The 18043-nt window shown below is 33.2% G+C and overlaps 9 protein-coding genes across 9 annotated transcripts; 4 read left to right on the plus strand and 5 right to left on the minus strand. All coding sequences in view use genetic code 12, as the record gives it.

Moving 5' to 3' along the window:
* Positions 1–112: 112 nt before the first annotated feature.
* CD36_82800 (long-chain fatty acyl-CoA synthetase, putative) lies at positions 113–2269 on the minus strand (the record flags this gene model as incomplete). Its single annotated transcript, XM_002419165.1, has 1 exon — positions 113–2269. The coding sequence occupies one exon, from the start codon at positions 2267–2269 to the stop codon at positions 113–115; it is 2157 nt and encodes a 718-aa protein (XP_002419210.1).
* Positions 2270–4946: 2677 nt separating this feature from the next.
* CD36_82810 (sterol biosynthesis regulatory protein, putative) lies at positions 4947–5948 on the minus strand (the record flags this gene model as incomplete). The annotated part of the gene is made up of 1 exon (XM_002419166.1): positions 4947–5948. One exon carries the CDS (start codon positions 5946–5948, stop codon positions 4947–4949), a length of 1002 nt encoding a protein of 333 aa, XP_002419211.1.
* Positions 5949–7062: 1114 nt separating this feature from the next.
* CD36_82820 (subunit of the RNA polymerase III transcription initiation factor complex (TFIIIC), putative) lies at positions 7063–10242 on the plus strand (the record flags this gene model as incomplete). Its single annotated transcript, XM_002419167.1, has 1 exon — positions 7063–10242. One exon carries the CDS (start codon positions 7063–7065, stop codon positions 10240–10242), a length of 3180 nt encoding a protein of 1059 aa, XP_002419212.1.
* Positions 10243–10469: 227 nt separating this feature from the next.
* Positions 10470–11045, plus strand: CD36_82830 (RNA-processing protein, putative; the record flags this gene model as incomplete). Its single annotated transcript, XM_002419168.1, has 1 exon — positions 10470–11045. The coding sequence occupies one exon, from the start codon at positions 10470–10472 to the stop codon at positions 11043–11045; it is 576 nt and encodes a 191-aa protein (XP_002419213.1).
* Positions 11015–12427, minus strand: CD36_82840 (N-acetyltransferase, putative; the record flags this gene model as incomplete). Its single annotated transcript, XM_002419169.1, has 1 exon — positions 11015–12427. One exon carries the CDS (start codon positions 12425–12427, stop codon positions 11015–11017), a length of 1413 nt encoding a protein of 470 aa, XP_002419214.1.
* A 702-nt stretch (positions 12428–13129) lies between these two features.
* CD36_82850 (thiamine biosynthetic bifunctional enzyme [includes: thiamine-phosphate pyrophosphorylase (ec 2.5.1.3); hydroxyethylthiazole kinase (ec 2.7.1.50)]) lies at positions 13130–14668 on the plus strand (the record flags this gene model as incomplete). Its single annotated transcript, XM_002419170.1, has 1 exon — positions 13130–14668. The coding sequence occupies one exon, from the start codon at positions 13130–13132 to the stop codon at positions 14666–14668; it is 1539 nt and encodes a 512-aa protein (XP_002419215.1).
* Positions 14669–14697: 29 nt separating this feature from the next.
* On the minus strand, positions 14698–16125 carry CD36_82860 (neutral amino acid permease, putative; the record flags this gene model as incomplete). The annotated part of the gene is made up of 1 exon (XM_002419171.1): positions 14698–16125. The coding sequence occupies one exon, from the start codon at positions 16123–16125 to the stop codon at positions 14698–14700; it is 1428 nt and encodes a 475-aa protein (XP_002419216.1).
* A 783-nt stretch (positions 16126–16908) lies between these two features.
* Positions 16909–17484, plus strand: CD36_82870 (D-tyrosyl-tRNA(tyr) deacylase, putative; the record flags this gene model as incomplete). Its single annotated transcript, XM_002419172.1, has 2 exons — positions 16909–16973; positions 17058–17484. The coding sequence occupies 2 exons, from the start codon at positions 16909–16911 to the stop codon at positions 17482–17484; spliced, it is 492 nt and encodes a 163-aa protein (XP_002419217.1).
* An 82-nt stretch (positions 17485–17566) lies between these two features.
* On the minus strand, positions 17567–17977 carry CD36_82875 (conserved hypothetical protein; the record flags this gene model as incomplete). The annotated part of the gene is made up of 1 exon (XM_002419173.1): positions 17567–17977. One exon carries the CDS (start codon positions 17975–17977, stop codon positions 17567–17569), a length of 411 nt encoding a protein of 136 aa, XP_002419218.1.
* Positions 17978–18043: the final 66 nt, after the last annotated feature.

Below are 18043 nucleotides of genomic sequence, written 5' to 3' on the forward strand. Positions count from 1 at the left end.
TATACAAATGTATCAAAATTAAATAGTGGTTCTAAGTTTTTTTTTTTTATATATGTATTTTTTCCGAGATCAATTTGAAAACCGAATAAACAAAACCAGCGTCTAAAGTCATCTATAAATTGTTATTTCTAATTAAAGATCCTTCATTATACATGTTTTCAATTTCTTGTTTGAAATAATTGGCAGCGATTGGTCTTCTAATTTTCATGGTTGGAGTGATAACGTTCTTTTCAACAGTTAACGGTTCAAAAGAAATGTCGATATTGTGCAATTTTTCAAACCCTTGCAAGTGTTTACCAATACTTTTATTCATGTCATCCAACAAAACTTTTCTGTTTCTTGGCGATTTGAAGAATTCAATTATATCAGCTTCATTGACAATTTCATCTTTAAATCTGTTTTTAATATAAGTACCAATAGTGGTTGGATCCAAACCAACAACACCAACAAGGAAAGTTTGTAATGAATCACCATGAACAAATAATTGAGCAATATATGGGAATTGAGACAAGTATAAACTTTCAATTTTTTCTGGAGAAACATATTCACCTTGAGCCAATTTGAAGAAATTCTTGACACGATCGATAATTTTCACTTTCCCTTCAGAATCAACACATGCAACATCACCAGTGTAAAACCAACCATCTTCATCAACAGCTTTAGCAGTTTCTTCTGGGTTCTTGTAATATTCTTTGAAGATTTGTGGTCCTCTTAATAATAATTCCCCTCTAGCTCCTTCTTTGTCATGAGCTGAATAACCCATTTCTGGGATATCTCTAATTTTCATTTCTGTGGTGACACTAATTGCACCACATGAACTCGATTCGGTTTCATATTTAGAAGAAGCCATAACCCCAGCAAATGATTCACTCAACCCATATCCTTGAGCAAATCCAACATTGACAGCTGCTTTCAAAAATTTAATTGTTTCTGGAGCGATTGGTGCACTACCTGTAGTCATAGTAATAACGTTATCGAACCCAATTTTTTTCTTTAAGAGTCCCAAGATTCTATCATAAACTAAGAATCTTGGATTGGTATGTTCGTTTTCCTTTTTAGCATGAGCTTCCATTTTAGCATTAATGGCAGTAGAGAAAATTGATTGCAACCAAGGTTTTTCAGTATTATTAATAGTTTGTGCTCTAATGGCAGCTTCCAACTTGGTATAAACACGAGGAACCAAAGCTAACAAATCAGGTTTCAATGCTTTAACATCTTCAAGAAGTGTCAAAGGTGAAGGTCCTTGAGGGAATCCAATAGCACTACCCAAACTTAAGGCAAATTGAATATTGGCACGTTCATAAATATGAGCCAATGGTAAAAATGAATAGAATCGGACATTTTCTTTACCCATAAAATTACAATACAAAAATGTTACTCCGGCAGCACCATTCTTATGAGTTAAAACAACCCCCTTTGGATTAGCACCAGTGGTACCAGAAGTAAATGTGATGGTGAATTCAGTTTCTGGAGTTGGTGGAATTGGATCCAATTGATTGATTTCACCCAATTTTTCCACTTGTTTTATATCGAAAACGGTGATATTATTTTCATGACCATAATTTTTCAAAACTGAATCTTCAGTAGTCAAATCATCCATTGATACCAAAGTGATCAAATTACTCAATTCTTCAGGATATTTATTTTTCATATCAATCAATCCTCTAATTTTATCTTTGGAACAAATAACAATTGGGGACTCAGTCAAGTTCAAAATGTATTTACTAGTATCAGGACCCAAAGTATCATATAAGGCAGTGTTAGTGATTGAATAAGCAACACTTGCTAAATCACACAAGGCCCATTCTGGACGATTATGAGAAAAAATAGTTAAAATAAATGATTTTTCAGAATTTGGATCATATTTCAACTTTTTATGGGCCTCACTATCAGTTTTATAAGGATTATTTTGTAAAATAAAAAAAATCCCTGAACCAAGATTATTTCTTCTGATTCTGACGGTATTGTAATCTTGGAACACATAATCACCAAAAGTGCCATCAGGGTTTTTAACTCTTGATCCCAAAGCTGGTTTAGGTCCATGAACATCTACAGCATATTCAAATAACTTGTATAAAGTGTCTAATCCTGGATAAGGCATATTAAGTAATTCATCTGGTGAAAAGGCATTTCTGTAAATTGGGGAAAACCCTGGTTCTTCGGTATTGGGCAATGGCACTGATTTGGCAAGTGAACGTGGATCAACTGGCAAATGAGCATTGATAGTTTTCAGAATATGTTTGGGATCTTCTTTAAATAACGAAACCATATTGTTCTAGGAAGCGGAAAGGGGGGGTAAAAGAAAAAAAAAAATAGTTATGTTTGATAGTAGCAAATTAAGATTGATAGTTGAATCAGATCAATAATTTGAAATTAAAAAAATAAATAAATATAAAAAAAAAGATAGTTGTTAACAGAAACAGAAACAGAAACAAAAAAGAGAGGATCCAAAGATTATATATATATATATATATATCTGTACATATCTTAATTCCAAAGAGATCTAATGATTGTGTATTTTTCAACCATGTCGATTCCATTGGACAGATACAAAGTAAAGGTGGGAAAAAAATAAAATAAATCTTATTATTTTTCGGAACCAAAATATTAAACAAAAAAAGCAAAAGTTGTTCCTCGGCACTTTTGATAAAATTACACAAACCCAAATATATGTGGATTATCTATGGTTAGTAGCATTCTCCCGAATTCTACCATATTTGACGTACACCCACAACAACAAGGACACCTGCTACAAGAACAAATGATACTATTACTTCTTCTAGTAGTTATTGTTATTATCCATGTCTCGATAAAATACTTTGAATACACAAAAGTCCTGGTTTTATTTTGTTTCTTTTTTAAAGGTAACAGTTCTTTTTTTTCTTTTATGAATATAATATCAAAACAAGAATGTGAAAAAGAAAGGACAAGATAATTATTATCTGTGTATGCGGTAATATCAATTTTTCTTACACTGAAATGATGTCAGTAAAAAGTAAAAGTTGTATTCTGGTTGTTACCAACACATTTGTCATTACGATACGTTACTTGTTTTCTTTTTTTTTTTTTTCTTAGATGGTCAGTTTATCAAGATCAAGGTTTGAATTGGTGGTTTTTAATTTATCAAACTGTATAATTGGCCTACAATCTGGTGTACCAATATTGTTAAGATCATCACTATTGATAAGTTAAATTCTTTTTCCGTATTCATTTGTTTCGCTTTTTCTCCACCTTTTCTAATTGTTTTTTTTTTTCTCATCTCATCTCCTCTCCCATTTTCTTGATTTCAATTGTAATCTTCAATGTGTCACCCACCCACTCACATATGTATGCATATATACATAGGGTTGGTTTATGAGCTAACTCTTTCTATATATATATATATATATAATTTTTTTTTTATTAGGTTTTCTTGATAATTGATTTTTTACAGTTGAGATGATTTTAGTGTTGCTGCTTTAGTGGTGGGGCAATTGATGGAAAATTAAAAATTAAGAAATCAAAAAAAAAAAAAAAAAAAAGAAAATGCGGAGAGAATGAAGGGGGGAAGTGGACCTGAACGGAAAAAAATAAAAATAAAAAAACAGACAGAATCGCGTTGTGGAGTTAAATCTGGCAGCACCCACCTCCACTTGCTTGTCGCCACCACCCTCCCACGCACTCACCCAATTACCAAATAATTTCGGACTTTTATATACAAAATTCAATATCCGTTATTCTTTATTTTCAAAAACATTGTCAATTGGTATTATTCATTAACTCCACACTAGTTATCTCCATGCTTTCAATATCTATCAAAGTGTATTTTTCTTCATTTTTATCCCAGAGCTGCTGTTTGAAACTATACTTTGTATTTGTAGGCCAGGTCGATAATGATTTCAAATCTGTCATTTACATAAATTACTGCCCCCTTATTTACACTTACGGATATAAGGAACCTTATTTGATAAACACATTAACTAACAACAACAGCTATTAGTACTACTAAATTTCCCTTTAATTTGAAAAGAATAGAGGAAGAATAACCCTTCTAAATTATTACAAAGTTTACACATTTCCCTGTAGGGTTTTTTTAGAGTAGCTTTTATGTCTATTGATTCATTTCATTTTCTAATTGTTGCTTTTGTTAAACTATACCTCATGCCCTGATCATATTCTTTTTCCTTTTCTTTATTTTTGAAATATGGATAAATTTCTCAGTAATAAAGTTTGAATTCATAGTCTAATAACTTAATAACTTTAATCAGTTACTTGTTCTTATCTATTGTTTAAAGAACCAAACAAATAAATTTTTAAAAAAAGAAAAACAGTCACTGAAATTATCAAATTAGAGTTTTATAACCACAACTTATTTACACATGTATTATCATCTTTATTTTACTATTACCACGCCCTCAATAATTGCAAGTGAACGGTTAAACTCGAGTCAGTGTGATTATTGTTTATATATTTGAATGTTGTGTAGTATTTCTTTTTTTTTTTTTTTAGGGTTAGATTTCCATTTGAAATTCTTTGACGTCTCCGGTGATCCTTGAGTTGTAGGTACTAATAAAACTTTATTTTCATTTCTTTCTCCTTGTGATTTCAGAATAACAACAGCATGAGCAAAAGGTATTCAATGAAATTAACTATGCTATGTTATCTAAATTATGCTTTCCAAGGTCAAGGATCCAAAATACTTCTGATATAGTATCTTGTTAAACTAAGACAGAAGTATAAAAAGCAACCGTAGTAGTAGTAACAGTACTGATAGTGGTGATGATCATTCATTCTAGCCACATTACAACAATAATCTCTTTAATTCTCTTTTCATTACGATACCAGTGAGGCGTCAGTTACACTATTAACTTAAATATGACTAATATACTATTACCACTACTAAATAACATTCTTGGTTTATTTTTTAAGTGCTTATTATACTTCAACAACGAAGACAATTATTGTTCTTATTGAAATAAAAATCTACCGAGTTTACCAAAAACTATAAGACCACCAAAAACAAAGCTGCCAATCCATAACCAAATTGCAACTAATTCCACCGAGGAAACATCACCAACACCATTTAAATATTGATAGTTCTGATAATAAATAACGCTACAAGCTCCAATTGATACCACCAACGAACCAATAAGACCCGAGATAGTTCCATCGAGTAACAACCACAATCCAGGACTGACCAATGAATAAATGATGGCAACTTGTAAAAATGACGACCATTCAATGTTACGAATAGCATAACTAACACCTAAAAATGCCACTGATGAACGAATCAAATCATTAATTAAAGTAGAATAACTTGTTGACGAACTTGGATTTGGATTAGATGATAATAATCTTTTTGATAAAGATTTAGGTAAATAATAATCCAAAATTGGGTGGAAACTTGCCATTACTAATCCTTGAATCACCAAGGCAAATGTTTCATCAATTAAATGGCCATATTTACTTTGACCAACAAACGCGAGATAATCATCCAAATGAATATAAGAACTAATTTTGAATAAATGTTTAATAGTTAAAGGGTAATTTGATTGAGTATGATTAAAACTAATTTGACTAGTAACTTCATTATAAATAAATGATGCTAAAGTTAAAACAACAATTTTTAGTGGCAATGGTAAATACTTATCAAGCTCTTCATTTTTAAAATGTTTAGCCTCTGATGAGGAAGAAGTAGCAGTAGTAGTTGGTTTATTTAATCTTGAATTAACTTTGAATTCAATTTCTGCTGAATCTTCTTCAAATTCTTTACTAAGACTAGTGTCTGAATCGTTACGATAAATTCCATATAATTCTGGTTGAGTCAAATTTACCAAAGAATCTGTTTTGGCCATGCCATTACCCTGGGGACTTGAAGTTCCAGAAGAACCAGGCGTCGAAGATGACGATGATGGTGCCATGTTTTTAAGATTTGAATTTGAAAGAGCAATTTTTCTTAATTCAGCCATTTCAATTTTGAGGATTTTCTAAAGAAGGGAATATGAAATGTATTAAAAAAAAGTTATAAAGGAAAATGACGGAGGGCAACTTGAATGAAATGTGGTAATTTCGTTCCCTTTTTTTTTTTTTTAGTTTAGTTTCACAAGGGTTGACTTGATGATCTGTGTCTAAATGAATATAAGGGTATATAATAAATTATTATTATTCTTATTATTATTGTTGTTGTTGTTGTTGTTGTTGTTGTTGTTGTTGTTGCTATTGTTATTGTTAGCTTGATTTAGGTTTATGTTATGCTAGATAAGAAATTAAAATACGGGAATATATTAATTAATAGAATTGGTCTAAACGATAGAAAGTAACTCTTTTTTTTTTGTTGTTGATGTTGATGTTATATGAGAAATTATAATAGTTAAATATTATAACACAACTTGAGAAGGCGAGAGAAACTACGAAAAAAACTTGAAACTCACACGACAATCTACTTATATTAATTATAAGAACACACAAAAACATGAAACAAAAAACATAAAGAGGGGAGACACAATCAATATCAATATCTCCAAAAACAGTAACTTATTTAGTTCATAGTTCAAGAGTTAATAGATATCATGTCAATTTCAATCTACAAAAATTGTTCAATTTAAAGTGTTGGGTGTTGTGCTTGTCTTTAACAAGAGGAGACTGGCTAATAATTCTTGTGTGCTCTTTGTTTTTCTTAGTCATTTCTTTCTTTCCATGACTGACTCTACACTTTATCCTCATACAAAAATATGGGTTTGAAATACGAACCGAAGTTACCGAATACAGTTTCTACACCACAAATAATTTGAACAATCCCACCTACTCAGCTCTATCGTACAAGCCAATGCTGTTTTCGCCTCCTATTCTGGGCCGTTTTAATGAAAATTCTTATGTTGTTCTAGAAGTGTATTTGAAACAAAAGAACACGGCAATTTGGTGGTCTTTTTTTTTTTTCTCTCTCAAATCTGCATGGTTACGTTTCTCTAGTAACCTAAATAAAAAAAACACACTCACACATACACATCCAAACACAGATAGATATTCTCAATTGGGTCTTGCCTAGTTTACCAATCGTTACCTCCTTCAATAATTTTGGTATACATGAAAGAAGAAAATAAAGGTGGCCGCCTTAGGCGATCGACTAGACAACAACTTAAACAGCAACAACATGAACAACTAGTGCAACAACAACAGCGAGCAGAAGAAGAAGAGCAACAACAACAACAACAACAACAACAGCAATTACAGTTGAAACAGAAAAAGATGAAGCAACTGAAACAGAAAGAATTGGATCGAAATCAACATGATACGACACAACAAGAAACACCAGAATATCATGATATGAAAGAAGAAGATTTTGAGCGACTCATGGAAGAGATGCAAATAGATAAGAATGATGATGATAGCGATGGGTCGTCTGAGGAGTATATTTTTTCTGACGAATCCGAAGATTATGACGATTACGATAACATTAACAATAACAATGATAATAACAACATGGGGGGTTCAATATTGAGCGATGAGTCTGAAGAAGATGATTATGATGAAGATTATAATTTTAAAGATGCATTGAAAGGTGCAAGTAATTTTAGAGTTCGAAATCGAAGAGAAAAGATCAGCATAAAATCCAAATCCTACTATAAACGGAAAATGATGAGAGCCGACAATCGAGAGTTGGATCCAGAAGTACGACTGAATTTATCACAAGCTAATGAAGCATTTGTTCGTAAAGATTTGCAAGTAGCCCAACAATTATATCTTGAAGTTATTAAGAAGGATCCCAAAAACTTTAGTGCTTACAAGGCATTAGGGGAAATATCCAAAGCACAAGAACAACTTAATGAATGTTGTAATTATTGGTTATTAGCAGCCAATATTCATCCTTGGGACACTGAATTTTGGGGCCAAGTTGCCCAATTATCAGCAGAATTGGGTCATATTGATCAAGCTGTTTATTGTTATGGACGTGCAATTACTCCAGATATTACAAAAAGCTGTGAATTTATATTACAACGTGCCATACTTTATCAAGAGCGGAAACAATTTGGTAAAGCATTAGATGGATTCCAAAAAGTGCGACAATTGTATCCCAAAGATTCTAATATTATAAAATATTTGGCAGCAGTTTATCTGGAACAGAAAAGATTGAATGACGCAATTAATCTATATATGAAAGTTTTAGATAGCAACATTCATCCAGAACGAGAATCCAGTGAATTGTATCCTAAATTCGATTGGGCAGAACTAAATATTTTGTTGGAATTACATTTACAAAACCATTCATGGAGGATGGGATTGAATGTATTGAAATTAGCATCAAGATGGATTCAAAACCGAAGTCAAGAGACTTGGTGGGATGAGAATGAAGATTTGGAGTTTGATTCACGACAAAGATTCGAAGTGATTCTGGCATTATCATCTCAAGACCAAATAGATTTAGCTGAGAATAAACCGTTTGACCTACCGATTGATATTCGATTTAAATTGGGTTGTTTACGACTCGAGTTGCAGCAAAAAGATGTAGCTGTTCAACACTTTAATTATTTATTGGAGGAACAAGATGTTGCCGATTTACATTTTGAAGCTGGGAAATTACTTGAAGAACATGGTCATTATGAAGATGCATTGAAGTTTTTACTGAGAGCCATGGAAGATGCAGAATTCACAACTAGTTTAGAGCTTGTTCAATTATTGGCCAAATGTTATTTTGAAGTTGGGGATTACCATGAATCAAAACAGGCTTACGAAGCTTTATTACAACATGATCCAGATAATTTAGATTTGAAATTATCATTAGCAGAAAATTTGTACTATTTGGGAGATAGTGTTGGTGCTCAACATTTGATTCGCCAAGTTCGACAATCCAAACCCAAAGTACCTCGCAAGAATGGGGGAACAACAGAAGAAGAAGTAGAAGAAGACGAAGATTTGAATTTGGATACTTCACAATCGGGAAACATACGGTCTTTGATTCCAAACGAATTCAAAATTCATGGCAAGAGAAAACTTACTGAACAAGAGAAAGAAGAAATTGAAAACAATGCTAAACGGAAAGTTTTGGAAAAATTCGGACGTATGGAAAGATTACAAGAATCAATAGATTTTGGCGACAGAATTGCCATTGGTGCTTGGTTACAATTGGCATCACAGTTGATTGAAATTTTCACTAATGTCAAAAGTTTTTTCCCTCGAGACAAGAATAGAACATTTAATGGTATTGTGAGATATCGTAGACGTAAGGATATGGGTCTTGATGAAAAATTGGCGCGTGCTTACAATCTATTAGAAGGGATAGTACAAGATGAAAATTATACTCGACATACATTGACCAATAAAACCGAATATCGTGGACTTAGCTATGATCAATGGTTTGATATTTTTGCCCAATATGCAGTTTTGATATCCCGTTATGAAAATAAAATTGATTATGCTGATGAAATTGTTGATATTGCCCTTGCAGTAAATGTTTTTATTCAGGATAAGCGTAAGGAAACTATATTAAGAGCATTGAAATTAGCATTTGGAGTTAGGCGAAATCGTGTTGTTGATTCACTTTTCGTATATCTTCGACATTTTTTAAACTTGAACCAATTTTCCCCATTTATTTATAAATTGTTTATGTGTTGTTATGGTTCCGGAATTGAATATTGGGAACAATTTGCAAGTTATAATCATCAAAAATATTTTTTACGTCAATTAAAAAGTTATGATTCTTGTTATACTGGGAAGAATGTTTCTGGAATGGCTCATATAACTACCGATCTTAGTGGATTTGAATTAGGACCTCATCATCTTGATCTCATTTATGTGTATGGGAATTTACTTGGAGGTAATAAAAGTTATGTTTCTTCCCTTTTCTATTTGAATCGAGCTTACAAGCAATATAATCAAGATCCAATGTTATGTTTAATTTTGGGTTTAGGTCATCTTCATAGGTCAATGCAAAGATTGAGTTCAAATAGACATATCCAATTGCTTCAAGGGATAAGTTATATTTTAGAATATAAAAAACTTCGTCAATTGAATGCCACAATATATGAATTACAGGAAATCGAGTATAATTTGGGTCGACTTTTCCATACTCTTGGACTATTTACACTTGCAGTACGACATTATGAAAAAGTTTTAACTATGAAGGATGAAATTGCAAACAGTAGTAATGATAATTATGATTATGACATGTCTTGGGAAGCTGCTTATAATTTGTCATTAATTTATAATATCGACGGTAATCCAAAATTGGCAAAAGAAATAATTGACAAGTATTTAACAATAATGTAAATATGTATGTATTATAATTGAATTCTCCCACCACTACAAAGCTTGTTCTTTAAGCCAAATTCACTTAAAGATGCTTTTGATAGCTTGGTCACGTGATACATGGTTGTGAATTTTTATTTGTTTTTTCATTTTTTCTTCTTTAGTTTGTCTCATCATCATCTCAGAATTACCACAAATATTAGTGCTAAATATAAACAGTATACCAAGTTTCGTTGATAGTTAACTAAATGGTTCGAATCAAGCATAGATACATTTTGTTTGAAATCTTATATCCACCGACTGCAGACCCAAGAATTACCCCTCGAGATGATTTTACTCAATTTAGTCAATCAGAACTGAATGCTTTATTAACATTACATCAATTATCACCTAATGTTATCAATGTGAAATCAATTTTAAATGCCATTCGAAAATCTTTACTGGATTATTATGGAGATGTAGGAGCAGGGAAAGCAGGAATGTTATTAAATGTTAAATATTTTTCTAATCGTACCTCAACGGGGATTCTACGATGTGGACGAGATCAAAGTGATTATATCATTGGGGCCATGTCATTAATTGAAAAATTAGAAAACAATTATGTTATAATTAGATGTTTACATGTAAGTGGGACTATTAAGAAATGTGAAGAATATTCTATAGAAAGAACTAAACAATTGATTAATGTGATTAAAAATAAAAGTAAAGGGAAAGTTGATGAATATGTGTCTCAAATGAATGAAATTAGTCATGTTGAAGAAGACGAAGACGAAGAAGAAGGAGAAGATAATGATCAGGATGACGTAAGAATAAGTAAATCATAAAACTTTTCCATAAATGTATCCATTATTGGTTTATCATTCAATTCATAGTTTTCGAATTCAGGAATATATGCAACAACAGCAGTTAACTCTCCATTGGGTAATGTAGTAATATTCAAGACAAAATTATAGACAACCCCAGTATTCAGAATAAAATATAATTGTTCAAATTTAAAAGTACCATTTGAGTTTGATATTTTACCAAGGTTAGAAATTGTCAATGTAAACCTCCCACCAATTTTACCAATTTTGTTCTGGAAGAATTCCCACACATTGTCATGTTTAATTAGGTTACCGGTTGATTTGAATGACTTTTTAGTATTTATATCATTAGTCATCTGCTTGTGGAACATTTGCATTGATTCAAGTTTATTTTCAATGGTAGGTAAAATAATTGGTGCTCCACATACTAAGGAACCATAAAGGAAATTTTTGATTTCCTCAGAATAATAACGTCTGCCATTTATAGCAACTAATGAAGATGTATGAGTAGCAGGTGATTTGACCACCGAGAAAACTGTCTCTTGTAATGCACATACACAGATTATATCAAAATATGTAGTTATAGTAAGTCCACGTGGTCGACAATACCTGGAGATTTGACCAACTTGATTTGAAGTTAGCTTCAAAAACTTATATTTAGTTTGTAGGTTTTTAGTAACTTGTTTATCAGTATAGAAAACTGATGGATCCAGAGGCCAAATATAGTCACAAATAGTATTGTAAAATGGAACACATTTTTTTAAAATAGAATTACTAATCAGTAACATACTTAAATCAAACAAATCTGTTAAATTATCTACTGCTGGTAAAATAGTGGCAGGTAAATTTTCAAAATCATGTTGATAATCAAATAAAACATCATAAAACGAATCATCTTTGGCAATTGACAATTCTCTCGCCAAATCTTTTTGGAATTGGACCCCTGAAAGTCCATCATAGTTTGAATGATCAAATGATACACTTACAAATTGATCTCCATTTGGTCTCCTCTCTTCAAAAACATTGATTCTCCATAATGGTAAATTAGCATTGTTCATACTGAAAATATGGTCATTGAGAGATTCCATGACTGTTTCATCAAATGTGTCAATTTTATGAAATTTAACGACATCGTAGAATTTAACTTGTTCAAGAACTCGTACCTCGAAATTATGGCCATTAGTAGTTGCTGGATTCCTTTGATCCACTTGGAAAAAATTCTGGACAAACCAACTATTCTTTCTAATTAATGAATACAAAGCATTTGATAATAAATTATGGTTGACTCTTCTATTATATTGAACAATAATACTGAAATTTGTGGAATATTTTTCAGTGGTTCTACAGATATAATATCGTTCATTAAACTCTGGTTTTCTTCTATGATTTGGTTGTATTATCATGATGAGTCACACCTAAGTTATTGATATGTAAAAAGTAAAAAAAAAAAAAAACTAGAATAATGATAAAAAACAAAAAAAAAAAAAAAGCCGGATTAGATTAGTTTCAATATTTAAACTTTGATCTGTTTGGTTTAAAGAATCCAAAAGGAACGTTTTAGAGGAAACTTAACGGGAGCCGATCTCCTAAATGAGTCAGATCTACTCTTAAGCATTGACGACATCATATAATTTTTTCACAATCATACTATCTCAATAAAATAGAATTAGTTAACTTTACATCATATTTGCTATAGTATGGGAAACATGACGGTGCAAATCATTTTGGTATAGATCTTTTATTATCAGTTTTTGTAAAAATATTGACCCCAAAAAAAAGATTCAATATTAAATTAAAAAGAATTAGTATATTGCCAGCGCTACCAAGTAATATAGTCGTGTATTCCACCAATAAAGTTTGATAAAGTAACTCTCCCCTCCTAACGCATGATACACCATAAGCGCATACCCCACCTAACGATCCAGTGTTGTACTCGAAGAGATTCAATGAAAGACTACATTCTAGGCAAAGTTTCAAATTAATTGATATCTTTTTTGTTGGACTTTTAATAGTTGAAATGCTCCTTGCATGTTGTTGTTGTTATTTTTTTTTTTCTTTCTTTTTCGTTCATTGCAACTTAGTATAGTATTCTAATTTCATCTAAAATGAAAGTTGATTATACATTATATTTAGTAACAGATTCAGGAATGGTTCCTAAATCGTCTTCCTTTCTCAAACAAGTGGCAGATTCTATCAATTACGGAGCTACAATAGTTCAATTACGTGAAAAGTCCCTTTCTACTTCAGAGTTTATCAAAAGAGCAGAACAAGTCCACGAATTGACACAAAAGCGGGGAATCCCATTAATTATAAATGATCGAGTTGATGTTGCCCTTGCAGTGAATGCTGAAGGTGTCCATGTGGGTCAAGATGATATGCCTGCGGCAATTGCACGAAAATTGATTGGTGACGACAAAATTCTTGGGGTAACTTGCTCTAATGTTGATGAAGTTCAGGAAGTAGTTGATCAAGGAATTGCTGATTATGTTGGCCTTGGAACGGTTTATAAGACCAATACAAAAAAAGATGTAACTAATCCTGAAGGAACAGGCCCCAGCGGGATTAGAAAAATGCTTCAAGTTTTGAACAAACACAATTCAAAATCAGGTGCCAAAAAAATTCACAGCGTCGCTATTGGTGGAATAAACGACTTAAATGTACGTAATGTGATGTTTCAATGTGCTATTCCAGGTGAGAAAATTGATGGAGTAGCAGTTGTCTCTTGTATCATGGCAAATGAAAATGCTGCCGAAGGAACTTTATTATTATTAACACTTATTTCAGGCTCTCCATATTGGAATATCCCTCATTATGACTCGAAATATATACCAGACTACGAAGCCCAAATAAAACAATTGACATCATCACGCCCATTGATTCATCATATAACCAATAATGTGGTGAAGAATTTTAGTGCAAATGTAACATTGGCCATAGGCGCTTCCCCTATCATGTCTGAATTTGAAGAGGAATTTGAAGAACTTGCCTCAATCTATAATACAGCTTTGGTTTTAAATTTAGGTACACCTTCCAAAGAGATGATGAAAATATTTAAAAATGCAATATTAGCACACCAACCTAGAAATCCAATTATATTTGATCCAGTCGGTTGTGGGGCTAGTAGGGCCAGATTAGAATGTTGTAAACAGTTGTTGGATACAGGCTATTTTGCTGTAATTAAGGGCAATGTTGGTGAGATTTTGGCGTTGCAGAAGTTAACAAGCAGTTATATAGAATTGCAAGATATATCTTATATGAGAGGCGTTGATTCGGTTTCAGATCTTACGGAAGAAGATATCATTTACATAGGCAAACAAGTATCTACTGAATTCAAAACCGTTTTGGTTATAACTGGGCCAACAAATTATATTATTGAAGGGCCGAACAAAGTGTTCAAAGTTCAAGGTGGTAACAAATTGATGGGTTCAATTACTGGATCTGGCTGTGCATTGGGTAGTACAATTGCAGCATTTGTGACTAGTCAAGCCAAGTCAGCGTATGGTCTTCCAAGTAATTTCAACGCTGCTGTCAATGCTGTAAAGCTTTATAATAAAGCTGGTGCTGCAGTATCAGAAAAAACTCCTGGTAAATTCATGGCTTCTTTCCTTGATAATTTGTATAGATTGACTCATTTTGATAGTTGATGCAAAAAGCTCTAACTTAGTATTAAATTCTATATAGCATTAGATACACAGGAAAATGGTTTTCCATACAAACTTGCTTGATAGGACCAAATAATACTTTGAATAGTTGCATATAACCCAGGACCAAGAATATAAATCCCTAATCCAAATATTATCACATTTAAACCGTATTGGAACTTCTGGAATATGCTTGCCAGTTTGAATAATTGAAACAAAGATATATTTTCTCCAGTTTTCTTATAATGGTACAACCTTTTCAATCGGAAAAATGCCAATGCCCAAAAGATAAATCCGAAAAAACAATCAAACAATGAAGACATTAAACTCAACAAATCACTGAAAAATGGAATGACTTCGGCAATAACAAATGCAATAGCCCATAGTGTCCCATTTAAACCAATCCAAACTGCCCAACCAGTAACAGTATGATTGTTCCTATGAACACTGTTTTTACTGAAAATTTTTTGGAACAAAAATTGGGAGGACACATTACTGTACAAGGCACCAAGAAATATAATTGTTGGCAAGGCAAAACTAAAGGCAATTTTTTTATAGTTCCCAACTAAAGAACCAAATGCTGGAGCCGTAATATATGCGTTACCGACATAGACATATATAATAGATCCAGCCAAGGAAAACGTAATCAATTCACAAATTGTCACCACTATCAATGCCTTTTTAAAGTCTTTTGGTTGCTTCATTTGTGAAATAAATGAAGGATACGTGATTTGTCCCACAAAAGTATAAACAATGTTTAACACCGCAGACATGATGTTCACATATTTTTCTCCTTTTGCTGGCCATGCTGTCCAATGAACTGGGGTACCTTCTTTAAACCCATATGGGTGAGATTGCACACCAACAAATGCCATTGCTAAAACAACAGCAATGAACATAGTGATTGCTGAAAAATACCCGACTGAGGACATGTGACTAAAAGTTCTGGGGAGAGAAATAAGGAAGCAAATGATTGCTGAGACGACACTAAAAACAATGGAACAGATAGTATGGTTATCGCTGATGGTGTTGAAATATTTGGCCCCCACAAGCACATGTAATGCCTGAATTAAAGTATTATTTAAAAGAAATGCCACTGCAGTGGCATACCAAACCCATTTGGGACCAATTAAATGACGTCCAATATCACACACATCAGTTAAATGAGGATATGCTGCACAGTAGTCAGCAATGATGAGCCCTGTGTAAAGACACAACAACGAAACAATAACTGTAACAATTAAGCCCAAACCTAATCCTAGCACGGAATAGCTCCAAGGGAATGACATGATCGCAAGGCAAATGTATTCACTAAACAATAAACCTGCAGTTCGTTGCCAAGAACAGTTTCGATAATTGATAGCATGATTATTTTCATCTTCTATTTCTTTTTGCAAATAAGCTTCAGTGTCTAGAGAATTTTCCTCTAGTTGATCCAAATCTACTTTCTCATCAGACATATCCAATTTGCAATAAAAAAAAAAGGTTAAACTTTAGCAGGCAAGATGATTGAAAGAAAACAATGGACCTGAAAAGCCGTACAAAATATTAAAGAAAAAGATTATATTTGTGGTAAAGCAAAACCATTTTATAGCCAAAAGGTAAGCTCATTTCGTATCTCTTTCTTTCTTTGAAATTTGAAGGTTCTTTTCTTTTTTTTTGTTCATTATGACGAATTCGTAATAATTATGATGATGTTGATGAAATAGCAAACAAACTTGCCACAGTTTTTTTTTTTTTTAATACTCTTTTCTTTTTTAAATTGTTGTTCTTGTGATACATTTTGTTAAGGGTAGGTTTGTCAACAAATTCCATTTTTGCACCAATTAATTAATTGATGCATATCGCTTAAGAGAGGCAAATGAATTTCATATTGGAGAAAGGAAAAAACAAAAATCAGTTTAGGCAAGAAACCTTTTGACTAACGGGAAACATTTGGTCTATGAAAAAAGGTAAAGACGTTGTATCCAATAATAAATTGGTTATCACTGTAGATCATAATATTAGAAATTTCCTGTAAAATTGATCTAGATTATTGTTGCCTGAACGCAGCAAGATCATACTGAAATCAAATTGGATTGTATTGCAAAAAAGAGTATTGTTTGAGGTACTATTTCTTACAGACCTTTCCTCTCTCCTGGTGTCAATAGCATAACTTCTCTTAAGCTAAAACAACGCAAACTGAGCCTTCTACCATTACTTCCATATTATTTCTGCTTAGTTGATAAGTACAATTTCACGACATGAGAGTGGTTGTTCAGAAAGTCAAGAGTGCGTCAGTTACAGTTGAAGAGAAGATTGTGTCTTCGTATGTATTTGTGTTTATATACTAGCGGTGATCTGCCAATTGGGTCCTAACACAGACGTTTCACTAACATCTTTGAGCAAACAGAATCGGAAAGGGGTTGATGGTTCTCGTTGGTATCACCACCACAGATACAGAGGAAGATATTGCCAAGCTCTCCAAGAAGCTTCTCTCCCTCCGTGTGTTTGAGGATTTGTCCGAGCCACCACAGACTGCCACCAAGTGGTATGGCAAGCCCTGGGCAAAGTCGATCGTAGACATCCAAGGAGAAATCTTGTCTGTGAGTCAGTTTACATTGTACGGCACGGTTAAAAAGGGGACCAAGCCTGATTTCCACCGTGCCGCAAAAGGCCACCATGCGGTTGAATTGTACAACAAGTTGCTAGAACAATTGAGAGCAGGGTTGGGCCAAGACAAGGTCAAGGACGGAGAGTTTGGCGCCATGATGGACGTTGCCTTGGTCAACGATGGTCCGGTGACCATCATCTGGGACACCCAAGACAGCTCTTTGTGAATGAAATAGCACGCTGACCGCACCACCAGTCAATAGAGTGTATTCATACATATATATCCAAGCCATAATCATAACGTGTATTCTAGTATAGTACATTGTAGTCGTTATTTTGAAACAAGAGCACCACCAACTTCCATCTTCTGGACGCAGTCACGACAAACCAGAGTCCAAAGAATAGGAGACTCCCAAAGAACGCCCCCATTAACATCGTTGAGATCGAGAGCCGTATTATGCTGTAGACAATGTCTAGACCGGCTAGAACAATCGATAACGCAACAATGGCATAGTTCGCAGCTTTACTGTTTGAGTACTGGCCGAGGAGTGCGGTCGATGTGACATTAAAGTACTCGTCAAACCCATTCGTGAAGGGTGGTTCAAACGAGTCCGGGTTGAGGATTAGTAGAATCGGGGGCTTGTTGAGAATGTTACTTTTCAAGTCATCGATAATATTGCGTGACACTATGGATATCAACTGGAGCCAGCTGCGCTGCATGGTTTGCAAGTGTTATGTGGACAGGCCGTGAGATCAAAATTATTTTGCAAATACAAGATTGGACAG

Source organism: Candida dubliniensis, chromosome 3 (assembly GCF_000026945.1).
Source record: "Candida dubliniensis CD36 chromosome 3, complete sequence".
Classification (NCBI taxonomy): Eukaryota; Fungi; Ascomycota; class Pichiomycetes; order Serinales; family Debaryomycetaceae; genus Candida; species Candida dubliniensis.